Source organism: Somniosus microcephalus, chromosome 2 (genome assembly GCF_052327205.1).
Source record: "Somniosus microcephalus isolate GS21.2 chromosome 2, FLI_Smic_1.0, whole genome shotgun sequence".
Taxonomy (NCBI): domain Eukaryota; kingdom Metazoa; phylum Chordata; class Chondrichthyes; order Squaliformes; family Somniosidae; genus Somniosus; species Somniosus microcephalus.
In genome coordinates, this window is record NC_140988.1 from 4,224,523 (window position 1) to 4,249,091 (window position 24,569).

At 47.7% G+C, this 24,569-nt stretch overlaps 1 protein-coding gene across 1 annotated transcript in view; it reads left to right on the forward strand.

Moving 5' to 3' along the window:
* Positions 1-245: 245 nt before the first annotated feature.
* The window catches only part of pkd2 (polycystic kidney disease 2), a 62,475-nt gene continuing 38,151 nt past the window's right edge, over positions 246-24,569 (forward strand). Inside the window, exons 1-2 of the mRNA XM_086005918.1 lie at positions 246-752; positions 17,436-17,549. Of these exons, the coding sequence (XP_085862044.1) occupies positions 452-752; positions 17,436-17,549 (415 nt within the window). The 5' untranslated portion in view covers positions 246-451. The remainder of the gene's footprint in view (positions 753-17,435; positions 17,550-24,569) is intronic.

Sequence of the window (24,569 nt, forward strand, 5' to 3'; positions counted from 1 at the left end):
CGACAGGCGCAGGCTGCGATTGGCTGATTCACGCCGTGCTCCCGCCCCCCGCGGGCTGCGATTGGCTGGGGTGGCTGTCAGTCACCAGGGGAGTCAGTGGGCGGCACCCGCCCACCCCCTCGGTCGACAGGCGCGGGCTGCGATTGGCTGATTCACGCCGTGCTCCCGCCCCCCGCGGGCTGCGATTGGCTGGGGTGGCTGTCAGTCACCAGGGGAGTCAGTGGGCGCCACCCGCCCTGACGATCGTGGCCTAAGTTTTTCAGCGGCTGTGGTTTCCAACTCGGGGTTTCGGGCTAGGGTTTGCGGGGGCGAGGCCCCGCGGTCGGTGAGTGGATGGCGGGCGGTTTCAAGGCGGATAAAGCCGATTGTGGGAGTAGCTGAGGCCCGGGGCCTAGCCGGTTGCCAGGGGCGACGCGCGGCCTGAGGCTCCGGGCCCGCCGCCACCGCCACCATGAGCTCCCGGGTGCGGCCCCAGCAGCAGCAGCAGCAGCTGGAGATGAGCAGAGTCGGCGGCCCGGCCTCCTCCTCCTCCTCCTCCTCCCCCGCCTCACGCCAGGCCTGGAGCCGCGACAACCCGGGCTACGAGCCCGCCGACGAGGAGCTGGACTGGGCTGGGCGGCTGTCCTCTTCCACCGAGCCCAGCCCCGGGCCCGGGCCGCTCAGCCAGCACCGCCACACCGGCAACACCACCACCGGCAGAAGCAGCAGCAGCGGGCCCGCCTGCCGCCACCGCCTCCTGCACCGGCTCCGAGGTGAGTCAGACTCCTTAAAGACAAACTCCTCACAAAACAGATAAGATTTACATTTCTCCAGCGCCTTTCACCAGCTCAGGACATCCCAAAGCGCTTTACAGCCAATGCAGTACTTTTTGAAGTGTAGTCGCTGTTGTAATGTAGGAAACACGGCAGCCAATTTACGCACAGCAAGATCCCACAAACAGCAATGTGATAATGACCAGATCATCTGTTTTAGTGATGTTGGTTGAGGGATAAATATTGGCCCAGGACACCAGGGATAACTCCCCTGCTCCACTTCAAAATAGTGCCACCTGATATTTTACGTCCGCCTGAGAGAGCAGACAGACCTTGGTTTAACGTCTCATTTGAAAGACGGCATCTCCGACAGTGCGGCGCTCCCTCGGGGCCGCCCCGCCGACAGTGCGGCGCTCCCTCGGGGCCGACAGTGCGGCGCTCCCTCGGGGCCGACAGTGCGGCGCTCCCTCGGGGCCGACAGTGCGGCGCTCCCTCGGGGCCGCCCCGCCGACAGTAGAGACAGACTTCTTACAAACTGGCTTCCAAAAGGAAAGACTTGCATTTCTATAGCTCCTTTCACATCCTCAGGACGTCCCAAAGCGCTTTGCAGCTAATGAAGTACTTTTTGAAGTCTAGTCACTGTTGTAATGTGGGAAACGTGGCATTTTATATAAACTTCTATAAATATTTTATAGTGACAGTGATTGCTATTTTCTTTTCAATGTATAAAATAACATTATAATTTTTATTAGACTTGTTTAAAAAAGATGCGTGGATCTAGTCCTCTTTTGCTTATGAAAGTGACCAGTTGTGACTGTTTGGCTCCTGATTTCATTAATGTCGAATGTACCTAACCTGCTGCCAATAAATCTTTAGACAACTGGAAGGTCCAGGAAAATTCCAGTCTTCCAGAATTGGGGGCTTTTTAAAGTTTTCCAGTCACCCAAACTAAATGGTACATCAAGTACTAGTATGAAGAAATAAAGTTGTTTAAATAATAAATAAAGGAATAAAGACTTTTTTATTCGTTTATAGGATCTGGGCGTCGCTGGCAAGGCCGGCATTTATTGCCCATCCCTAATTGCCCTTGAGAAGGTGGTGGTGAGCCGTCTTCTTGAACCGCTGCAGTCCGTGTGGTGAAGGTGTTCCCACAGTGCTGTTAGGGAGGGAGTTCCAGGATTTTGACCCAGCGACGATGAAGGATCGGCGATATACTTCTAAGTCAGGATGGTGTGTGACTTGGAGGGGAACTTGGAGGTGATGGTCTTCCCATGCGCCTGCTGCCCTTGTCCTTCTAGCTGGAAGAGGTCGTGGGTTTGGGAGGTGCTGCCGAAGAAACCTTGGCGAGTTGCTGCAGTGCATCTTGTAGATGGTCCACACTGCAGCCACGGTGCGCCGGTGGTGGAGGGAGTGAATGTTTAAGGCGGTGGATGGGGTGCCAATCAAGTGGGCTGCTTTGTCCTGGATGGTGTCGAGCTTCTTGAGTGTTGTTGGAGCTGCACTCATCCAGGCAAGTGGAGAGTATTCCATCACACTCCTGACTTGTGCCTTGTAGATGGTGGAAAGGCTTTGGGGAGTCGGGAAGGTGAGACACTACTTGCAGAATACCCAGCCTCTGACCTGCTCTTGCATTTATATAGCACCTTTCACGACATCCCAAAGCACTGCAGCCAATGAAGTACTTTTTGAAGTGCAATCACTGTTGTACTGTAGGAAACGCGGCAGCGACTACACTTCAAAAAGTACTTAATTGGCTGTGTAGCACTTTGGGACGTCCAGTCGTCATGAAAGGCAAGACCTGGACGACATTCAGGCTTGGGCTGATGAGTGGCAGGTAACATTCGCATCACGCAAGTGTCAGGCAAGGACTATTTCCAACAAGCGAGAGTCAAACCACTGCCCCTTGACATTCAACGGCATTACCATCGCCAAATCCCCCACCATCAACATCCTAGGGGGTCACCAGAAACTTAACTGGACCAGCCACACAAATACTGTGGCAACAAGAGCAGGTCCGAGGCTGGGTATTCTGGGGTGAGTGTCTCACCACCTCACTCCCCAAAGCCTTTCCACCATCTACAAGGCACAAGTCAGGAGTGTGATGGAATACTCTCCACTTGCCTGGATGAGTGCAGCTCCAACAACACTCAAGAAGCTCGACACCATCCAGGACAAAGCAGCCCGCTTGATCGGCGCCCCATCCACCACCTTAAACATTCACTCCCTCCACCACCGGCGTACCGTGGCTGCAGTGTGTACCATCTACAAGATGCACTGCAGCAACTCGCCAAGGCTTCTTCGACAGCACCTCCCAAACCCGCGACCTCTTCCACCTAGAAGGACAAGGGCAGCAGGCGCATGGGAACACCACCACCTCCAAGTTCCCCTCCAAGACACACCATCCTGACTTAGAAATATATATTCGATCCTTCATCGTCACTGGGTCAAAATCCTGGAACTCCCTCCCTAACAGCACTGTGGAAGTACCTTCACTACACGGACTGCAGCGGTTCAAGAAGGCGGCTCACCACCACCTTCTCGAGGGCAATTAGGGATGGGCAATAAATGCCGGCCTTGCCAGCAACGCCCACATCCCAGGAACAAATTTTTTTTTAATGAAGATTTCTTTCTTGTTTGCTCTAACGTCTCATCCAAAAGACAGCACCTCCGACAGTGCAGCGCTCCCTCAGTACTGCACTGGGAGAGTCAGCCTGGATTTTGTGCTCAAGTCTCTGGAGTGGGACTTGAACCCACAACCTTCTGACTCCGAGGCGAGAGTGCTGCCCACTGAGCCACGGCTGACAGATTTGCAGGGAATGTCTTGCAAAAAAAGGTTGCAAATCTGAAACGCAAAAGCATCCAATATTGGCAAAAGAATCGTTGTGGAATCAAAAAACTTTTTACGAGTTGTAGTGATCTGGAATGCGCTGCCTGAAAGGGCGGTGGAAGCAGATTCAGTAGTAACTTTCAAAAGGGAATTGGATATATTTTTGGAAAGGAAACATTTGCAGGGCTGTGGGGAAACAGCAGGGGAGTGGGACTAATTGGAGAGCTCGTTCAAAGAGCCGGCACGATGGCTGAATGGCCTTCTGTGTTGTAAGATTCTGTGATTGAAATATTCCTCCGAGCCGACCTCCCACCCTCTGAACTTTCAGCTCATCCAAAACTCTGCTGTTCACTCTGCTCCTCATCTCTGCCTTTTGTTACCTCTAGACTTGACTTTTTCCAATGCTCTTCTGACCGCCCTCCCTCCTTCCATCCTACATAAAGTTAAGCTCATCCAAAACTCTGCTGTTCGTGTCCTAACTCTCGATCCTTGTTTTCAAATTCCTCCATGGCCTCGCCCCCTCCCTATCTCTCTAACCTCCTCCAGCCTGACGACCCTCCCAGATCTCTGCGCTTACATTCTATGAAGTAAGATGGGCTGAATGGCCTCCCTCGTCTGTAAATATCTTGTGATTGATCCTATGTGCTCATGATCACAGAAATCACAGAAACCCCACAGTGCAGATAGAGGCCATTTCGGCCCATCGAGCCTGCACCGACACATATCCCACCCGATCCCCGTAACCCCTATACCAACACATATCCCACCCTATCCCCGTAACCCCACATATTTAATCCCCCTAACACTAAGGGTCAATTTATCATGGCCAATCAACCTAACCTGCACATCTTTGGACTGTGGGAGGAAACCGGAGCACCCGGAGAAAACCCACGCAAACACGGGGAGAATGTGCAAACTCCACACAGACAGTCACCCGAGGCCGGATTCGAACCCGGGTCCCTGGCGCTGTGAGGCAACAGTGCTAACCACTATGCCACCGTGGCATTTTCCTGACTGGATAAAATCCTCTGGCCCCTATGTTTAGTGACAACATAAATTGTACAGTTCTGGTCACCACATTCCAGGAAGGATGTGATTGCACTAGAGAGGGTGCAGAGGAGATTTACGAGGTTGTAGCCTGGGCTGGGGAGTTTTAGCTATGAGGAAAGATTGGAGAGGCTGCGGTTGTTTTCTTTGGAACAGAGGAGGCTGAGGGGAGACTTGATTGAGGTGTATAAAATTATGAGGGGCCTAGATAGAGTGGATAGGAAGGACCTATTTCCCTTAGCAGAGAGGTCAATAACCAGGGGGCAGAGATTTAAAGTAATTGGTGGAAGGATTAGAGGGGATTTGAGGAGAACTGTTTTCACCCAGAGGGTGGTGGGGGTCTGGAACTCACTGCCTGAAAGGGTGGGAGAGGCAGAAACCCTCATCACATTTAAAAAGTACTTGGATATGCCCTTGAAGTGCCGTAACCTGCAGGGCTACAGACCAAGATCTGGAAAGTGGGATTAGGCTGGAGAGCTCTTTGTCGGCCGGCACGGACACGATGGGCTGAATGGCCTCCTTCTGTGCTGTAACTTTCTATGATTCTATGTAAACCCATTTTTTGAACGCATTTCTCTGCACCTAGCGCACGTGGAAATCTCTCGTGATGTCATTGTGAAATATGATGGGCTGCATTTTATCAAAGCACCAGAACCATACCTTCCATGTCATGCAGTGAGTGTGAGGACAGCAGAGCTGATGCAGTTGGAATGGGAACTGCAAGACAGAATTATCACATTTTGAGTTCATGGCCCTCCCGTGGCCATCAGCTTGCGCTCGCTCCATGCTGACACTGAAATAGAAGGGAGGGAGTTGAAGGCGATCGCTCCAAGGAAAAGCTGGCAGCAAGTAGCAACGTGGGAGGCAAGGCTACACCTGAAGGCTTGTTTGCATTTAAAGTGCATTGGGCTGAGGACACTTTAAATATCTAATAACACTAAATCCATACTAGTTTGAGACAAAAGGAAAGGCTGAAGTTGGAAGCTGATTTGCTGATCATTACCGTGAAGCCGTCACTGTTAAACAAGTCTTGCTAATGAACAGAAAAAGCTTGTAAAGCAGTCGTTATTCCTTCCCCACCCCCCCCCCCCCCTTTAAAACTCGAATAAAATGGCGCGTGATTGATGCTTTATTGCAATGCCTGTAGAAGGATTCCAAGTCTTGTGTGCAAGTCATGGAGGACAAGCCTTGCAGGGATTACTCAGTAATCTTTTCACTTTCACATGTTATTGGGCACCTTTTATTGAGTGTTTCTTTAATGGAAACCTTTGCTCATTCCATTTATTTTGATGTACTAGGTAGATGGATCAATTTACAGGAGCATGGCTTTCCTAAACAGGCTTTTGAACTGGTATTAGACCACTGAAGGAATCAGACATAACCTAACTCAGACTAGGGGGGGAGATACTGGCTCTAGGAAATGAAACACATTCTCATTTGAGCTTTTGACAGCGGCATTGCAGAATAAAGCTGTTTTTACTCTCCCCAGCAATGTGTCTCAACCGCAACATTAGAGGAACGCACATGACTGCGTTGAAGTCGGTACAGATACATTTGTTTGTTCAAGTTGCATTTTTCATTTCCTATCCAGTTAGTGGCATGGCCTTGGATTGCCAAGTTAATTATTTTTATGCTGTGGCCCCATGTTCACTGGGAAGTTGTGTTGAGTGAACTCCACCTCCTTTTACACAGAACCATTGTAGCCAATAAACCGAAGAGGCTGAGTTTGTACCAAGACTTGGTGTTAGGATAATGGAGGTCATGTTAACGTTTGCCGATGGTAAAATGGGTGATATTGGGTCGGTTGCCTGTTCTACACCTCGTACGATTTTCCTTTTGTATTGAAGTCGGTACAGATACATTTGTTTGTTCAAGTTGCAATTTTTCATGTGGGCCTACAGATAGCAAGTTTCAGTAGGCGATACTGCTGACCTGATCCTGTTCTGGCCCACACATGCACTTTCCCCAACCCAGGGCCACAGTGAGTGATTATAGCGCCCTATATTGCTAGCTAACTCTGCCACAGTGAGTGATTACAGCACCCCTATATCGCTAGCTAACTCTGCCACAGTGAGTGATTACAGCACCCCTATATCGCTAGCTAACTCTGCCACAGTGAGTGATTATAGCACCCTATATCGCTAGCTAACTCTGCCACAGTGAGTGATTACAGCACCCCCATATCGCTAGCTAACTCTGCCACAGTGAGTGATTATAGCACCCCCATATCGCTAGCTAACTCTGCCACAGTGAGTGATTATAGCACCCCTATATCGCTAGCTAACTCTGCCACAGTGAGTGATTACAGCACCCCTATATCGCTAGCTAACTCTGCCACAGTGAGTGATTACAGCACCCCCATATCGCTAGCTAACTCTGCCACAGTGAGTGATTACAGCACCCCCATATCGCTAGCTAACTCTGCCACAGTGAGTGATTACAGCACCCCTATATCGCTAGCTAACTCTGCCACAGTGAGTGATAATAGCACCCCCATATCGCTAGCTAACTCTGCCACAGTGAGTGATTACAGCACCCCCATATCGCTAGCTAACTCTGCCACAGTGAGTGATTATAGCACCCTATATCGCTAGCTAACTCTGCCACAGTGAGTGATTATAGCACCCCTATATCGCTAGCTAACTCTGCCACAGTGAGTGATTATAGCACCCTATATCGCTAGCTAACTCTGCCACAGTGAGTGATTATAGCACCCTATATCGCTAGCTAACTCTGCCACAGTGAGTGATTATAGCACCCCTATATCGCTAGCTAACTCTGCCACAGTGAGTGATTATAGCACCCCTATATCGCTAGCTAACTCTGCCACAGTGAGTGATTACAGCACCCTATATCGCTAGCTAACTCTGCCACAGTGAGTGATTATAGCACCCTATATCGCTAGCTAACTCTGCCACAGTGAGTGATTACAGCACCCTATATCGCTAGCTAACTCTGCCACAGTGAGTGATTACAGCACCCCTATATCGCTAGCTAACTCTGCCACAGTGAGTGATTATAGCACCCCCATATCGCTAGCTAACTCTGCCACAGTGAGTGATTACAGCACCCCCATATCGCTAGCTAACTCTGCCACAGTGAGTGATTACAGCACTCCTATATCGCTAGCTAACTCTGCCACAGTGAGTGATTACAGCACCCCTATATCGCTAGCTAACTCTGCCACAGTGAGTGATTACAGCACCCCCATATCGCTAGCTAACTCTGCCACAGTGAGTGATTACAGCACCCTTATATCGCTAGCTAACTCTGCCACAGTGAGTGATTACAGCACCCCCATATCGCTAGCTAACTCTGCCACAGTGAGTGATTACAGCACCCCTATATCGCTAGCTAACTCTGCCACAGTGAGTGATTATAGCACCCCTATATCGCTAGCTAACTCTGCCACAGTGAGTGATTACAGCACCCCTATATCGCTAGCTAACTCTGCCACAGTGAGTGATTACAGCACCCCCATATCGCTAGCTAACTCTGCCACAGTGAGTGATTACAGCACCCCCATATCGCTAGCTAACTCTGCCACAGTGAGTGATTACAGCACCCCTATATCGCTAGCTAACTCTGCCACAGTGAGTGATTACAGCACCCCCATATCGCTAGCTAACTCTGCCACAGTGAGTGATTACAGCACCCCTATATCGCTAGCTAACTCTGCCACAGTGAGTGATTACAGCACCCCCATATCGCTAGCGAACTCTGCCACAGTGAGTGATTACAGCACCCCTATATCGCTAGCTAACTCTGCCACAGTGAGTGATTATAGCACCCCTATATCGCTAGCTAACTCTGCCACAGTGAGTGATTATAGCACCCCTATATCGCTAGCTAACTCTGCCACAGTGAGTGATTACAGCACCCCTATATCGCTCGCTAACTCTGCCACAGTGAGTGATTACAGCACCCCTATATCGCTCGCTAACTCTGCCACAGTGAGTGATTACAGCACCCCCATATCGCTAGCTAACTCTGCCACAGTGAGTGATTACAGCACCCCTATATCGCTAGCTAACTCTGCCACAGTGAGTGATTACAGCACCCCTATATCGCTAGCTAACTCTGCCACAGTGAGTGATTATAGCACCCTATATCGCTAGCTAACTCTGCCACAGTGAGTGATTACAGCACCCCCATATCGCTAGCTAACTCTGCCACAGTGAGTGATTACAGCACCCCCATATCGCTAGCTAACTCTGCCACAGTGAGTGATTATAGCACCCCTATATCGCTAGCTAACTCTGCCACAGTGAGTGATTACAGCACCCCTATATCGCTAGCTAACTCTGCCACAGTGAGTGATTACAGCACCCCTATATCGCTAGCTAACTCTGCCACAGTGAGTGATTATAGCACCCTATATCGCTAGCTAACTCTGCCACAGTGAGTGATTATAGCACCCCTATATCGCTAGCTAACTCTGCCACAGTGAGTGATTACAGCACCCCTATATCGCTAGCTAACTCTGCCACAGTGAGTGATTACAGCACCCCTATATCGCTAGCTAACTCTGCCACAGTGAGTGATTACAGCACCCCCATATCGCTAGCTAACTCTGCCACAGTGAGTGATTACAGCACCCCTATATCGCTAGCTAACTCTGCCACAGTGAGTGATTACAGCACCCCCATATCGCTAGCTAACTCTGCCACAGTGAGTGATTACAGCACCCCTATATCGCTAGCTAACTCTGCCACAGTGAGTGATTATAGCACCCTATATCGCTAGCTAACTCTGCCACAGTGAGTGATTACAGCACCCCTATATCGCTAGCTAACTCTGCCACAGTGAGTGATTACAGCACCCCCATATCGCTAGCTAACTCTGCCACAGTGAGTGATTACAGCACCCCTATATCGCTAGCTAACTCTGCCACAGTGAGTGATTACAGCACCCCCATATCGCTAGCTAACTCTGCCACAGTGAGTGATTATAGCACCCTATATCGCTAGCTAACTCTGCCACAGTGAGTGATTACAGCACCCCTATATCGCTAGCTAACTCTGCCACAGTGAGTGATTACAGCACCCCCATATCGCTAGCTAACTCTGCCACAGTGAGTGATTACAGCACCCCTATATCGCTAGCTAACTCTGCCAGTGAGTGATTACAGCACCCCTATATCGCTAGCTAACTCTGCCACAGTGAGTGATTATAGCACCCCTATATCGCTAGCTAACTCTGCCACAGTGAGTGATTATAGCACCCCTATATCGCTAGCTAACTCTGCCACAGTGAGTGATTATAGCACCCTATATCGCTAGCTAACTCTGCCACAGTGAGTGATTATAGCACCCCTATATCGCTAGCTAACTCTGCCACAGTGAGTGATTACAGCACCCCTATATCGCTAGCTGACTCTGCCACAGTGAGTGATTACAGCACCCCTATATCGCTAGCTAACTCTGCCACAGTGAGTGATTACAGCACCCCATATCGCTAGCTAACTCTGCCACAGTGAGTGATTATAGCACCCCTATATCGCTAGCTAACTCTGCCACAGTGAGTGATTACAGCACCCCCATATCGCTAGCTAACTCTGCCACAGTGAGTGATTACAGCACCCCTATATCGCTAGCTAACTCTGCCACAGTGAGTGATTACAGCACCCCTATATCGCTAGCTAACTCTGCCACAGTGAGTGATTATAGCACCCCTATATCGCTAGCTAACTCTGCCACAGTGAGTGATTACAGCACCCCTATATCGCTAGCTAACTCTGCCACAGTGAGTGATTACAGCACCGCCATATCGCTAGCTCACTCTGCCACAGTGAGTGATTACAGCACCGCCATATCGCTAGCTAACTCTGCCACAGTGAGTGATTACAGCACCCCCATATCGCTAGCTAACTCTGCCACAGTGAGTGATTACAGCACCGCCATATCGCTAGCTAACTCTGCCACAGTGAGTGATTACAGCACCGCCATATCGCTAGCTAACTCTGCCACAGTGAGTGATTACAGCACCCCTATATCGCTAGCTAACTCTGCCACAGTGAGTGATTACAGCACCGCCATATCGCTAGCTAACTCTGCCACAGTGAGTGATTACAGCACCCCTATATCGCTAGCTAACTCTGCCACAGTGAGTGATTACAGCACCGCCATATCGCTAGCTAACTCTGCCACAGTGAGTGATTACAGCACCCCCATATCGCTAGCTAACTCTGCCACAGTGAGTGATTACAGCACCCCTATATCGCTAGCTAACTCTGCCACAGTGAGTGATTATAGCACCCTATATCGCTAGCTAACTCTGCCACAGTGAGTGATTATAGCACCCTATATCGCTAGCTAACTCTGCCACAGTGAGTGATTACAGCACCCCATATCGCTAGCTAACTCTGCCACAGTGAGTGATTACAGCACCCCTATATCGCTAGCTAACTCTGCCACAGTGAGTGATTATAGCACCCCCATATCGCTAGCTAACTCTGCCACAGTGAGTGATTACAGCACCCCTATATCGCTAGCTAACTCTGCCACAGTGAGTGATTACAGCACCCCTATATCGCTAGCTAACTCTGCCACAGTGAGTGATTACAGCACCCCTATATCGCTAGCTAACTCTGCCACAGTGAGTGATTATAGCACCCCTATATCGCTAGCTAACTCTGCCACAGTGAGTGATTACAGCACCCCCATATCGCTAGCTAACTCTGCCACAGTGAGTGATTACAGCACCCCCATATCGCTAGCTAACTCTGCCACAGTGAGTGATTACAGCACCCCTATATCGCTAGCTAACTCTGCCACAGTGAGTGATTACAGCACCCCCATATCGCTAGCTAACTCTGCCACAGTGAGTGATTACAGCACCCTATATCGCTAGCTAACTCTGCCACAGTGAGTGATTACAGCACCCCTATATCGCTAGCTAACTCTGCCACAGTGAGTGATTATAGCACCCCTATATCGCTAGCTAACTCTGCCACAGTGAGTGATTATAGCACCCCTATATCGCTAGCTAACTCTGCCACAGTGAGTGATTACAGCACCCCCATATCGCTAGCTAACTCTGCCACAGTGAGTGATTACAGCACCCCTATATCGCTAGCTAACTCTGCCACAGTGAGTGATTACAGCACCCCTATATCGCTCGCTAACTCTGCCACAGTGAGTGATTACAGCACCCCTATATCGCTAGCTAACTCTGCCACAGTGAGTGATTACAGCACCCCTATATCGCTAGCTAACTCTGCCACATCAGGAGTTGAACTTGGGGCCTTCCTGTTTTCTATCACTCAGTTCCACACTAGAGACTGAACTTACCAATTGAGTCATTGGTGTCGTTCCTGATACACTTGAACAAATTAGAACCATTTGATATTGAAGTATTTGAGCAAAATGTTGAACTCTAAATCAAACTAATCAACAGTAACGTGTCTCGAAAGCAGAACATTTCTTTGTAGAAGTTCCTCACTTCGTACTTTTAGATTTTAGCATAGTGCGCCACTTATATAAGAGTGCTTCTCCACCCTTCCACATGAACAAGGACCTAGTTTTGGATGCGAGGGACTTAAACAATAAATGAAGGTGTAACTTCCACAGCTTTTCCCCTCTGAATTTGATTTTTAGTATAGTTTGGTCAGATCTGTTCCCCAATGCAGTACATAAATGTGATCTTAATTATAAATACATATTAGTGCCATTCAGAATTAACATTGAATATTACTGTACTGCGTTCCATCGATTGGGTTTCAGTCTTGAATCGACATCCACTGTTCCCAGTGTTAACTGCAGACTGCCACAAACGTGCACAGTTCGCAACCTTGGTGTTGTAGCGGTACCACCATGTGTCTCTTACTTACTGTACCTAATTCCCTTTAACTATGTTTGTCTAGAGTTTGCATGTACGGGGCGTTGCCCCTTTAAGAACGTGTATGGGGCGTTGCCCCTTTAAGAACGCGGCCTAACGCGATGATGTCACGTCGCACATCACGTGACCGCCCCAAGCGCGGGCAAACGCGATGATGTCACGCCGCACATCACGTGACCGCCCCAGCGCGGGAAAACGCGATGACGTCACGCCGCACATCAGGTAACCGCCCCAGCATGGGAAAACGCGATGACGTCACGACGCAATCCTCGGGACTGCCCGGTCAGTCCTCGTGGCGTCCCCGTTCGGGTAAGACCTGTTCCAAGGCTCTCCTGCATCGATCCTTGTTGTTTTCTGTACTTCGTTAAATCCTTCATTAAAGACCGGTTGGATTGAACCTCAGTGATTTGGTTAGGAATACACCTATTCCTACAGTGTCATATTTGCCCCTAAAATGATCTTCCGACCGCACATCACTAAGACCGCCTATTTCCACCTCCGTAACATCACCCGACTCCACCTCTTGCCTCAGCTCATCCGCTGCTGAAACCCTCACCCATGCCTTTGTTACCTCTAGACTTGACTATTCCAACACACTCTTGGCCAGCCTCCCACGTTCTATCCTACGTAAATTTGAGGTCATCCAAAACTCAGCTGACTGTGCCCTAACTCGCACCAAGTCCCGTTTGCCCATCACCCCAGGGCTCGCTGACCTACATTGGCTCCCCGTTAAGCAACGCCACGATTTAAAAAATTCTCATCCTTGTTTTCAACTCTCTCCATGGCCTCGCCCTTCCCTATCTCTGTAATCTCCTTCAGCCCCACAATCTGTAGATCTCTGCGCTCCTCTAATTCTGGCCTCTTGAGCATCCCTGATTTCAGTCACTGCACCGTTGGCGGCCGTGCCTTCAGCTGCCGAGGCTCCGAGCTCTGGAATTCCCTCCCTAAACCTCTCCGCCTCTCTGTCTCTTTCCTCCTTTAAGATGTTCCTTAAAACCTGCCTCTTTGACCAAGCTTTTGGTCACCTGTCCAGATATCTCCCATGTGGCTCGTTGTCGAATCATGTTTTATAACGCTCCGGTGAAGGGACGCTTTACTACCTTAAAGGCGCTATATAAATACAGGTTGCTGTTGTAACATTGTCAAACTTAGGAAATCAAGAAGTGATTTGAAAATCTTATTGTGTATTTATTTATAAAAGCTGTGCTGCAAGTTTATGGAAAAAACACTTCACTTCATTAAAAATGCCAAGCAATGAATCTGGAAATGTGATCATTGTGCCTGGCCTCTTATTAAATTAAAGGAAGAGCTTGCATGGTTATATTGCCTTATCATGTCTCCGAATGTCCCAAGGCACTTCACGTACAATGAATTACTTTGAACTGCAGTCACTCTTGCTATCTAGGTGAACATGGCAGCCATTTTGCACAGAGCACAGCCCCACTATCAGCAGCGTGATTAATGATCAATTCATCCATTTGATAAGGTGATGGTTGAGGAAAGAATGTTGGTCAGGACACTGGGGAAACTCCGTTTTCCTTTTAGTATCTACCTGAATGGGCAGACAGGACCTCTCTAACTTCTCATCCAAAGGGCAGCACCTCGACAGTTAGAGGAGACAATGCATACTGTGTGGTCAAACATAAACCCCATCTGTGTGGATTTGTTAGTAGGTTGATTTAGGGACTCTTCTGCGCGGGGATGGGTTTCAGCACGTCAGGAACCTGGACAACCAAGAATACGTTGGCTTATGTACAGCAGTTTGGTTTAGTCGATAGATCTTTGGTTGCTGAATCACAAAGTTGCAGGTTTGAACCCCCGTGATCTGATGTCAGCTGCTTCAGTGTAGAAAGATTGCTGTTTTGTTGGAGATGCTGTCTTTTGGACGAGACTTTTAGACCACTGCCTGCTTAGTGGTTCAGGTTGATAGCACTATGTGAAGAACAGGGAATTCTCCTGGTATTCTGTTTAACACTCCTTCGACCAGCAATAGCAAATCAGCTGGTTATTTATCGCATTGCCTACGTAACGCTCACAGCATTTCAAATTAGCTTAGATAATGAAATGCTTTGAGGTATGATAAGAAATTTTATAAATGCAAATCTTTTTTGGGGAAAAAAACGGTTTGGAAGGGGTTAATTTACAGAGGTAAAAGAAAGACTTGCATTTATACAGCGCCTTTCACGATCTTAGGACATCACAAAGAGTTTACAGTGAGAATAGTTTAACCTTTCCAACCGACGCGAATCTCAAGCTTTTACGAGAATTAGACGCAGGCTTTGGCTTAACTTCTAGAGAGAGGCTTCAGATGCTGAGAGATGTTCCAAACCTACAATGCAATGCAGGAGAAGTGAATAGAAAGGAAAGTGAGGGCCAAAAATATAGGAAAAACCAGAAGTGTGTACAGAAGGCCAGGTCTCAGGCTGAGGCAATCCTCTACCTGCCTGACTGGCATATATAGGGAAGGTAAAACAAATTTTAAAATTCATTTATGGGATGTGGACATCGCTGTTTAGGCCAGCATTTATTGCCCATCCCTAATTGCCCTTGAAGGTGATGGTGAGCTGCCACCTTGAACCGCTGCAGTCACTCCCACAGTGCTGTTAGGGAGGGAGTTCCAGGATTTTGACCCAGCGACGATGAAGGATCGGCGATATACTTCCAAGTCTGGATGGTGTGCGACTTGGAGAGGAACCTGGAGGTGGTGGTGTTCCCATGCACCTGCTGCCCTTGTCCTTCTAGGTGGAAGAGGTTGCAGGTTTGGGAGGTGCTGCCGAAGAAGCCTTGGCAAGTTGCTGCAGTGCATCTTGTAGATGGTATTGAGACGGGTATAGCAGACAACTGGATATAGCGAGCTCTAATTTATTTAAATTTGGAGTTTCTAATGAACTAAACCTTTCAACAATCGTCATTCCTGGAATCGTAGAAATTTACGGCACAGAAGGAGGCCATTCGGCCCATCGTGTCCGTGCCGGCCGACAAAGAGCTCTCCGGCCTAATCCCACTTTCCAGCTCTTGGTCCGTAGCCCTGTAGGTTACGGCACTTCAAGTGCATATCCAAGTACTTTTTAAATGTGATGAGGGTTTCTGCCTCTACCACCCTTTCAGGCAGCGAGTTCCAGACCCCCACCACCCTCTGGGTGAAAAAAGGTCTCCTCAACTCCCCTCTAATCCTTCCACCAATTACTTTAAATCTCTGCCCCCTGGTTATTGACCTCTCTGCTAAGGGAAATAGGTCCTTCCTATCCACTCTATCTAGGCCCCTCATAATTTTATACACATCATTTAAACTGTTGGGTCACCAAAATGTGTTAGAGCTGCGTTCCATTCCACAGGAAAGGGTTTAGTCTTGTGTGTTTGCTGAGATTGAGATCTGCTAATGTAAACTTGTGCTTGGAATTTGTGGCATTGTTTTGTTGCTCATTCCCAGCTGCCCCTGACACAGCTCTGTAACTACACTTTGTGCCAGCTGAATATGTTGGATGTTCATCTTTCCCCTAAATAAAATGAGAAACTCTCCCAAAAAGTTCTTTTCGAGTATTATTTTTGATGAGTAACAACTATGGTTGAGATGGCTGGCCTATGATCTGCTCCCTGGCCGCTGTTGATTCTCTCTCTCGGGCCAGTTGGTTGGGGTGTACAAGACTGGCCCGAGGCACTTTGTCTTTCAGCTTCATTTCCCCGTTTGTTTTCTTGTGTGGAAGTATGTGGCCTCTACTTCAAGTATCCTGCAGTCTTCTCCCCTCTGCTCTCTCTCTCCTCTCTCCCCACAAGGTGATGCAGATCAAGGTTAGGAACTTGGCTTATTGGAAATCATGAATAAACCTTTATCCTACCCTTTTGTGGCACAGCGCAATGGAACCTCTGTATCCAGTGTGGCATTCTTTGGCACACACTTGATTTTAAGTGGCATTGACAATATCTCTTTGCACTATTTTTCATTTTTGTTTAAATCTAGCATTTTGCAAATGATATGGATGCTAATCAATAAAAAAAAAAATTGGCAATATAGAAACAGAAAAATAGGAGGTGGAGTAGGCTATTCAATATGATCATGGCTGATCCTCTAGCTCAATACCATATTCCCGCTCTCTCCCCATACCCCGTGATGCCTTTTGTGTCGAGAAATCTATATCTCCTTCAATATATTCAGTGACTTGGCCTCCACAGCCTTCTGTGGTAGAGAATTCCACAGGTTCGCCACCTTCTGAGTGAAGGAATTTCTCCTCATCTCAGTCCTAAATGTCCTACCCCGAATGAATGTTGTATCATTGATGTTGCAATCTCTGGGGAGAACTTCGAAGCAGCATCTTCATAACACATCTGCGAATTGGTTAGAGAAAGCTTGTGTTGCTTGCTGATTTCCAGTTTAGAAAACTATTTTTAAAAAGATATGGAATGGAGGTAATTAAGATGTAATAAAGCTACAAAAATTAATTTCCAGTGTCAAAATAAAATTGGCCAGTGTAATATAAATTGGGCAATGTCCTCTGTGTAGCCACTATAACACTAGGCAGTGTTAATGTACAAAGATTGAGTGTTTTAATCGGAATATTGGAGCTCCGAAGGTTAACAGTCTTCACTTTAAACATCTAGCAGTGAGTTACTGTACCACAGTTCACTCACTGGGAGACCTTTGAGTGGCCTTGCGCGTGATGCAAAATGCCAAAGCAAGAGTTTGACAGAGTTATGCTGTGCATCAAGCAGTGATTGGTTTCTGCAGTGACACAAGCCGATCACTACAACTACAATATTGTAGAAAGACCATCCGCGGTAAAGCTATAGAACTATCTGTTTTAAATCTCATGCAATTCTGTCTAAGTATCTTTCTGTTGTAAAGTTCTATGTAGTCTATAAATGTTTTGAATTTATAAGCCTATATTAACTTATCAGTTTTCTACTGTATAGTGCTGAGTGTTTTCGCCTCGATACTCAAAAATCCAAGTCATTGCTGTGTTTTTATTCTTAAGCTTTGTGGGGGACACGACTGACTGGGGGTCAAGCTATCAGCAGAGAAAACTACCTGAAGAACATGCTGCGAGAGTTGGTGACGTACATCATCTTCATGGTGGTTCTGTGCATCTGTAAGTGTGATCACTAGTTTCTTTACTATTCCTTTTCACCCTGTTTTTTTAATCTTATGGCACTAAATTCGATTTGAACTGGATTCTGTTTGGCACAATTGACATTAAAACGCAAGTACAATCAGTAAATGATGTCTTATAAATCATGTCAGTTGGGCCAGTTTTATAGAGGCGAATGCCCAGCATCCACTGAGATGGGGGAAATTCTTGGCAGAAAAAGGAGAGACCTGCCTAAATGTCCTGCTGAATGCTGTCGTGATATTTTGTCAATTTATAAATTTCAATTTTTCCAATTTTGTGGCTAGCAATGGTAAAAAGTGATCTGAATTCAGTAAGACAGGGGATGGACTGACAGAATTACTCCTGTTTCTGTTTTCTGTAATATTTTGCATTTACTGACTCTGCTTTGCATCTGTTGCACCCATGGCCATGCAGGTCCAGGTATTTTCTCAATTCTTCTGTCTAATAAGGAAGTTGTACCCATGTATTAATTCAACATCTCTTGCCATATGAAGTTGGCAAAGAAGCAGTGTGAAACTTGAATCAGCTCAGGACTACCCGTGAGACTGCGGCAGTGGGATCTCTTTGTGCTTCTATAAATGCACAGTTAGTTGAGAACCAGAGGCACATCGACATGGATGTTCAGTTATTTTCTTGGTCTTGGCAGTTTCTTCTGGGAAATTTGGGAGCAAAAGTGGAAATGGAGAGTGTATGGAAAAGATAGAAAATGCTGGAAATACTCTTTCCTTCCTTCCATAGGCAGTCCCTCGGAACCGAGGATGACTTGCTTCCACATTTAAAAATGAGTTCTTGGGTGACCGATGAGTCCAATGCGGGACCTACAGTCTGGTGGGGCAGACGGTGGTTGAAGGGGCGGGTGGGTGGGGTGCTTGAGTTGACGTGCGCTGCTTGCGCTTGGCTTCCGCTTGCTCCCGGCGAAGAGACTCGAGGGGTTCGGCCCCTTCTCGGATGCTTCTCCTCCACTTTGTGCGGTCTTGGGCCAGGGATTCCCAGGTGTCAGTGGGGATGTTGCACTTTTTCAAGGAGGCTTTGAGGGTGTCCTTGAAGCGTTTCCTCTGCCCAGCTGGGGCTCTCTTGCCGTGTCGGAGCTCCGAGTAGAGCGCTTGTTTTGGGAGTCTCGTATCGGGCATGCGGACAATGTGACCCGTCCATTGGAGCTGATCGAGCGTGGTCAAAGTTTCGATGCTGGGGATCTTGGCCTGAGCAAGAACACGGACGACGGTGCGCCTATCCTGCCAATGGATTTGCAGGATCTTGCGGAGGCAGCGTTGGTGGTACCTCTCCCGTGCTTTGAGGTGCCTGCTGTACATGGTCCATGTCTGAGGCATACAGCAGGGCGGGTATCACCTCTGCTCTGTAGACCATGAGCTTAGTGCCGGGTTTGAGGTCCTAGTCTTCAAACACACTCTTCCTCAGGCGACCGAAAGCTGTACTGGCACACTGAAGGCGGTGTTGGACTTGTCATCGACGTCTGCCCTTGTTGACAGAAGGCTCCCGAGGTACGGAAAGTGGTCCATGTTGTCCAAGGCCTTGTTGTGGATTTTGATAATCGGGGGGCAGTACTATGTGGCGGGGGCAGGTTGGTAGTGGACCTTTGTCTTACGGATGTTTAGTGTAAGGCCCATGCTCTCGTATGCTTCGGTGAAGGTGTTGACGATGGTTTGGAGTTCGACCTCCATCGTCTGCATACTGTAATTCGACGACAGAGGATGGGACAACCTTGGATCTGGACTGGAGGCGACGGAGGTTGAACAGTTTCCCGTTTGTTCTGTAAATTAGCTCCGCTCCAGTGGGGAGCTTACTGTGTGTGAGATGGAGCATTGCAGCAAGGAAGATCGAGAAGAGCGTTGGTGCGATGACACAGCCTTGCTTGACCCCGATCCGTACGTGAATTGGGTCTGTGGTGGAACCGTTGATCAGGATCACGGCTTCCATGTTGTCGTGAAGTAGGCGGAGGATGGTGACAAACTTTTGAGGGCAGCTGAATTTGAGGAAGACACTCAATCCCTCACGGTTGACAGTGTCGAAGGCCTTTGTGAGATCAAAGAAGGCCATGTACAGCAGTTGGTGCTGTTCCCTGCATTTCTCGTCGTTGATGTGCAGTGAAGATCATGTCCATTGTGCCCCTTAGTGGGCGGAATCTGCATTGCGACTCTGGGAGGAGCTCTTCAGCCACTGGGAGAAGGCGATTGAGAAGGATTCTTGTGATGACTTTCCCTGTGGCAGACAGCAGGGAAACTCCTCTAATTACCCAAATCGGACTTGTCACGTTTCTTGAAGATGGTCACAATTACGGTGTCTGAGATCCCCTGGCATGCTCTCCTCCTTCCAGATAAGAGAAGTGAGTTCATGAATTCGCGCCAGTAGTGCTTATCCGCCATGCTTTAGCGCCTCAGCAGGGATTTCAGCTGCTCCTGAGGCCTCCTTGTTCTTCAGTTGTCGGATGGCCTTTTCAACCTCATGCCGGGCTGGGGTTGTGCTGAGATGGTGGCGGGTGGAATGCTGCGGGGTGGAGTTGAGGACACTCGCGTCGAAGACAGAGTCTCGGTTAAGGAGATCTTCGAAGTGCTCCTTCCAGCGGGCACCGACTGCCTCTCTGTCCTTGATGAGTACCTCTCCGTTCTTGGCCCGCAGTGGGGTAGGACCTTGGGTGCTTGGGCCGTAGATGGTCTCGACTGCGCTAAAGAATCCACACGTCGTGGTTGTCAGCTAGCTGCTGGATCTCCTGTGCTTTCTCCACCCACCATCTGTTCTTTAGGTTGCGAGTTTTTTGTTGGACCTCGGCCTTCAGGTGTCTGTGGAGCTGCTTTCTTGCTCTCGAGTTCTGTTGCTGTTTCCAACTTGCGCTTGCGGCTTATTAGCTCCTGGATCTCCTGGTCGTTCTCGTCGAACCAGTCTTGGTGTTTCCTGGTCGAGTGACCGAGCGTCTCTTCACAGGTGCTGATTATGGAGGCCTTGAGTGCAGACCAGGCGCTGTGGGCACTCTGTGTCTCTGCATCACTGGGAGTCGTCAGGTTGTTTGTGAGGCGCAGGCCGAATAGGGCTTTCTTAGCAGGGTCTTTGAGTGCTCCAGCGTTGATTTTCCTGTGGCATTGTTCCTGTTGCCGCCGGTTTTTTGGGGCTACGTTGATGGAGATGACGGAGCGGATTAGGCGGTGGTCTGTCCAGCAGTTGTCGGCTGCTGTCATGGCGCGGATGATGTGGCGACACATCAGACCTGAAAGTACAATAGATGGGATGGTTAATATTTCAAATAGAGCCTTTGGATACAATTGGAAAAAAGACTGACTGGAGGCCCCTGATACAAGCGACCAAAACACACAGGTGCAAAAACATGGGCTCAGAGAGTCAAATATGCTAACTGCTGTTACAAAGATTACAGAACTGGAGAGTGCTCCCTTGACGTTGATGACCATCTACTTGGTTCTATGCTCAATCAATCCCACTTCCCCAAAGGAGGGACCCATTGTGATGCTAAAGGATGAGATTTGTGGTGCTCCTAGGTACTTGGCCTAGTTTGCTGTTGATTGAAACTAGTAGTAAGTTTGTGAATGAAGTGGAAGCAATGCCAATGAGTCATTTTTAAATATTTTACTATTCAGGAATAATTGTGGTTCTTGAGCTTTTGTCTCATTTTGTGGAATGCGGTTGAGCTGTTGAAGACTGATATTAATTGGTACATTTGTCAAAAGACTAGTTCTGCTAAAGTTAGCGAGGGTGGATCCGACAGAGTTCATATGAGCTGAGATCATTCATTTCAGGTTATGTAAACAGCTAACACAGCCACATAGTCAGGCATCAGTGGAATGATCAGACACTACAGGAAACTCGTTTAAACCGCACCTAACTATCCGGAATTCTCTCCTAACCGGCAAAATTCTCACTCTGAAAACTACAGTATACAGTCGTTTATAAGTTTTGTTTTACTGATAAGTAATTAATTAAAGAGTTATGGATTACCCTCACCTGGCAGGACTGTACTTAATCAAGCACCTTCCACCATCCATTTAACACAACATTCTGTAGGTGAGTACCCAATTACTGTATACTGCACATTTCTTGATTTTTTTATTTTTGTTAAAAATAGCCTCGGTAGATAACCCTCTCCGTTATCCGGAATTTTTAATCAACCGGCACCATCCCGGTCCCGTCGGTGCCGGATACGAAAGAGTTTCCTGTATGTGGAATTGGCGCAAAATCATAGAATGATACAGCGCAGGAGGCCATTCGGCCCATTGTACCTGTGCCGGCTCTCGGAGCTCTCCAATTAGACCCACTCTTCCACCCACCCGCCCCCCCCCCCTCTGCTCTTTCCCCATATCCCTGCAAATTTTTCCTCCAAGTGTTTATCAAATTCCTTTTTGAAAGTTATTATTGAATCTGCTTCCACCGCCCTTTCAGGCAGAGGTTTTTTTTAATAAGAAACAGAAGTGTTCTGCCAATTAGTATGAGCAGGGACACTGACTGACACAACTGGGGGCACGCCTGGGGTTTGCCAGTACTGGATTGGGGATCTCTGGATTTCTCAGGATCAGCACAGAAATGGTAAATATATCTTTTTGTGCTCTATTAGTGAGTTTGCTGATTTATACAGTCTTTGGTAAACACAAATTTCCACAAATTACATGGTAAAACACTCAACGTTCATTGCATGTGCAATTTTATAAGAACATAAGAAATAGGAGCAGGAGTCGGCCATTTGGCCCCTCGAGCCTGCTCCGCCATTCAATGAGATCATGGCTGATCTTCGACCTCAACTCCACCTTCCTGCACTATCCTCATATCCTTTAATTCCCTTTGTTCCCAAAAATTTATCAACCTCTGTCTTGAATATCCTCAACGACTGAGCCTCCACAGCCCCCTGGGATAGAGAATTCCAAAGATTCACCACCCTCGGTGAAGAAATTCTTCCTCACCTCAGTCCTAAATGACCAACCCTGTATCCTGAGACTGTGACCCCTGGTTCTAGACTCCCCAGCCAGGGGAAACATCCTCCCTGCATCTACCCTGTCCAGGCCCATAAGAATTTTATATGTTTCAATGAGATCACCTCATTCTTCTAAACTCCAGGGAATATAGGCCTAGTCTACTCAATCTCTCGTCAAAGGATAATCCCCCCCATCCCAGGAATCAGTCTGGTCAACCTTTGTTGCACTCCCTCTAAGGCAAGTATGTCTGGTAGAGAGACCAGAACTGTACACAAGTTTATATATAAAATTTCCACACCTGGAAGAGTTCAGAAGGGAGATTTTTAACTCGACATACAACCAAAATAGAGCCGAATGACTGACTAAAAAAGAAATGAATTCTCGATTAACCATCTTGTATTCTTTCCTGTCAACAACGAATCCAAGGTGACTGCTGTCTGTCTCAAAAGTTCATTATAGAAAAGAGTATTCGGCGCTACATGTAATCCCTTGCTTGAAGTAACATTTTGGAATTCAATCTCCAGTTTCTTTCTTTTGGAAAGAGCCCAGAAATTCCTGAATTCTCAGGATGCTGCTAACTCCTGTTGATGCACAGACTGCATGCTGCAAACTGCACATGCTTAGAATGGCCAAATATGACCGAAAGCTCCCTTAACTGTCGAGGTAAAAATATCCAGTTCGAAGTCCAGGCTTTTGAAAGAGCCGATGGAGCTTGAAGTAGAATCTTTATGATGATGCTAAAAGACAGTTGAATGTGTAAATTTAATTCCATTATTAAATTATGGTCCGTAATTTACGGCCCCTATGGGTGGGTACGTGCCCATAGGGGCCGCGCAAGTTCTGGGCTTTCACACGCGGAGCGCATGTGCGAAAACCCGGAACTTGCAGATCCAACGCATCCCCGGGAGATGGGCCTCTGCGGGCGGAGAGTTACGCTATTTGCCCAGCGAATGCCCATGAAATTGTTGTGCCTGGTAAAAGCAGGCGTGGCGTGAGGCATTTTACCAGCGTAAGAGTTTAAATGAATTGAAAAAAAATGATTTTTATGATCATTAAAAAACCTGTACAATAAGGTATGGTTATTTTTAGCCCCTTTAAAACATTTACATTTATTTTTCAAAAAATTAAGTTTTTGTTTTAAATATTTAATTAAATGGCATTTTAATTAATTTTAAAATGTAATTTTGAAAATATTTGTTTGTCTAGGTGTACTTTTTGGGGAATTCCCATTCATGCTCCTGGGGTTTCCATACATACAGAATCCCCATAAACATGAATGGGATTCCCTTCTGTCATTGGTTGGGCCGGCCCACGTGATGCCGGGGCGCTTGCGAACTGCGTGCGCCCCTGGGATACGTGAGCCTCTGCCCGCGGGTACCCGGAGAGGCCCAGGACTGCGAGTCTCCGGACCACCAGGTACGTGGGCATTTTGTTTGCAGATCGGCGGCATTTCCCCGCGGGCAGCCTCCAACCGCAAACTCGGCTGATATCTAACATTTTACATTTTAAATTTTATTTCAAACTTTATTTTGGAATTCTAAATTTCAGTTACTGAGGGAATAAATGCCAGGTGAAAATCTCTTAAAACATTGAGTGATTCGATTGGTTTATCCACAAATCAGAATTATGAAAGTTAAAATATTGAAATTGGAATGTGATCAGGAAATTACAATGGGAAAAGTTAACACCGAAGTGTGATCAAAGTTGGTGATGAGATGAAGTAAGGTTTGTGCCCCTTACATTAGATTTGTAATACAATCCAGTTATCCAAGTGCTGAAAGTGCAATGCTTCACTCCCAAGACAGAGTCTACATAAACCAGCACAGATTGAAAAATCGGCCATGTTAGCAGCACATGGTGCGAACCGATTCTCTGGCCATTAAAATCAGTGGCCAGAAAATTGGGAGTACTCCGAATCGGGTACAGTAACCTCTGCCCGGCTCAGCAGGCTACGCTCTCGTTGGGTGAAATGCCATGCTGTGAGTGGAGCGTCACCATTTTCGCGTGATCAAATGCGAGGGCGATTTTTATTTAGCTCTGGATCGATGTTTTGCCAGTACCTGTCCTGGTG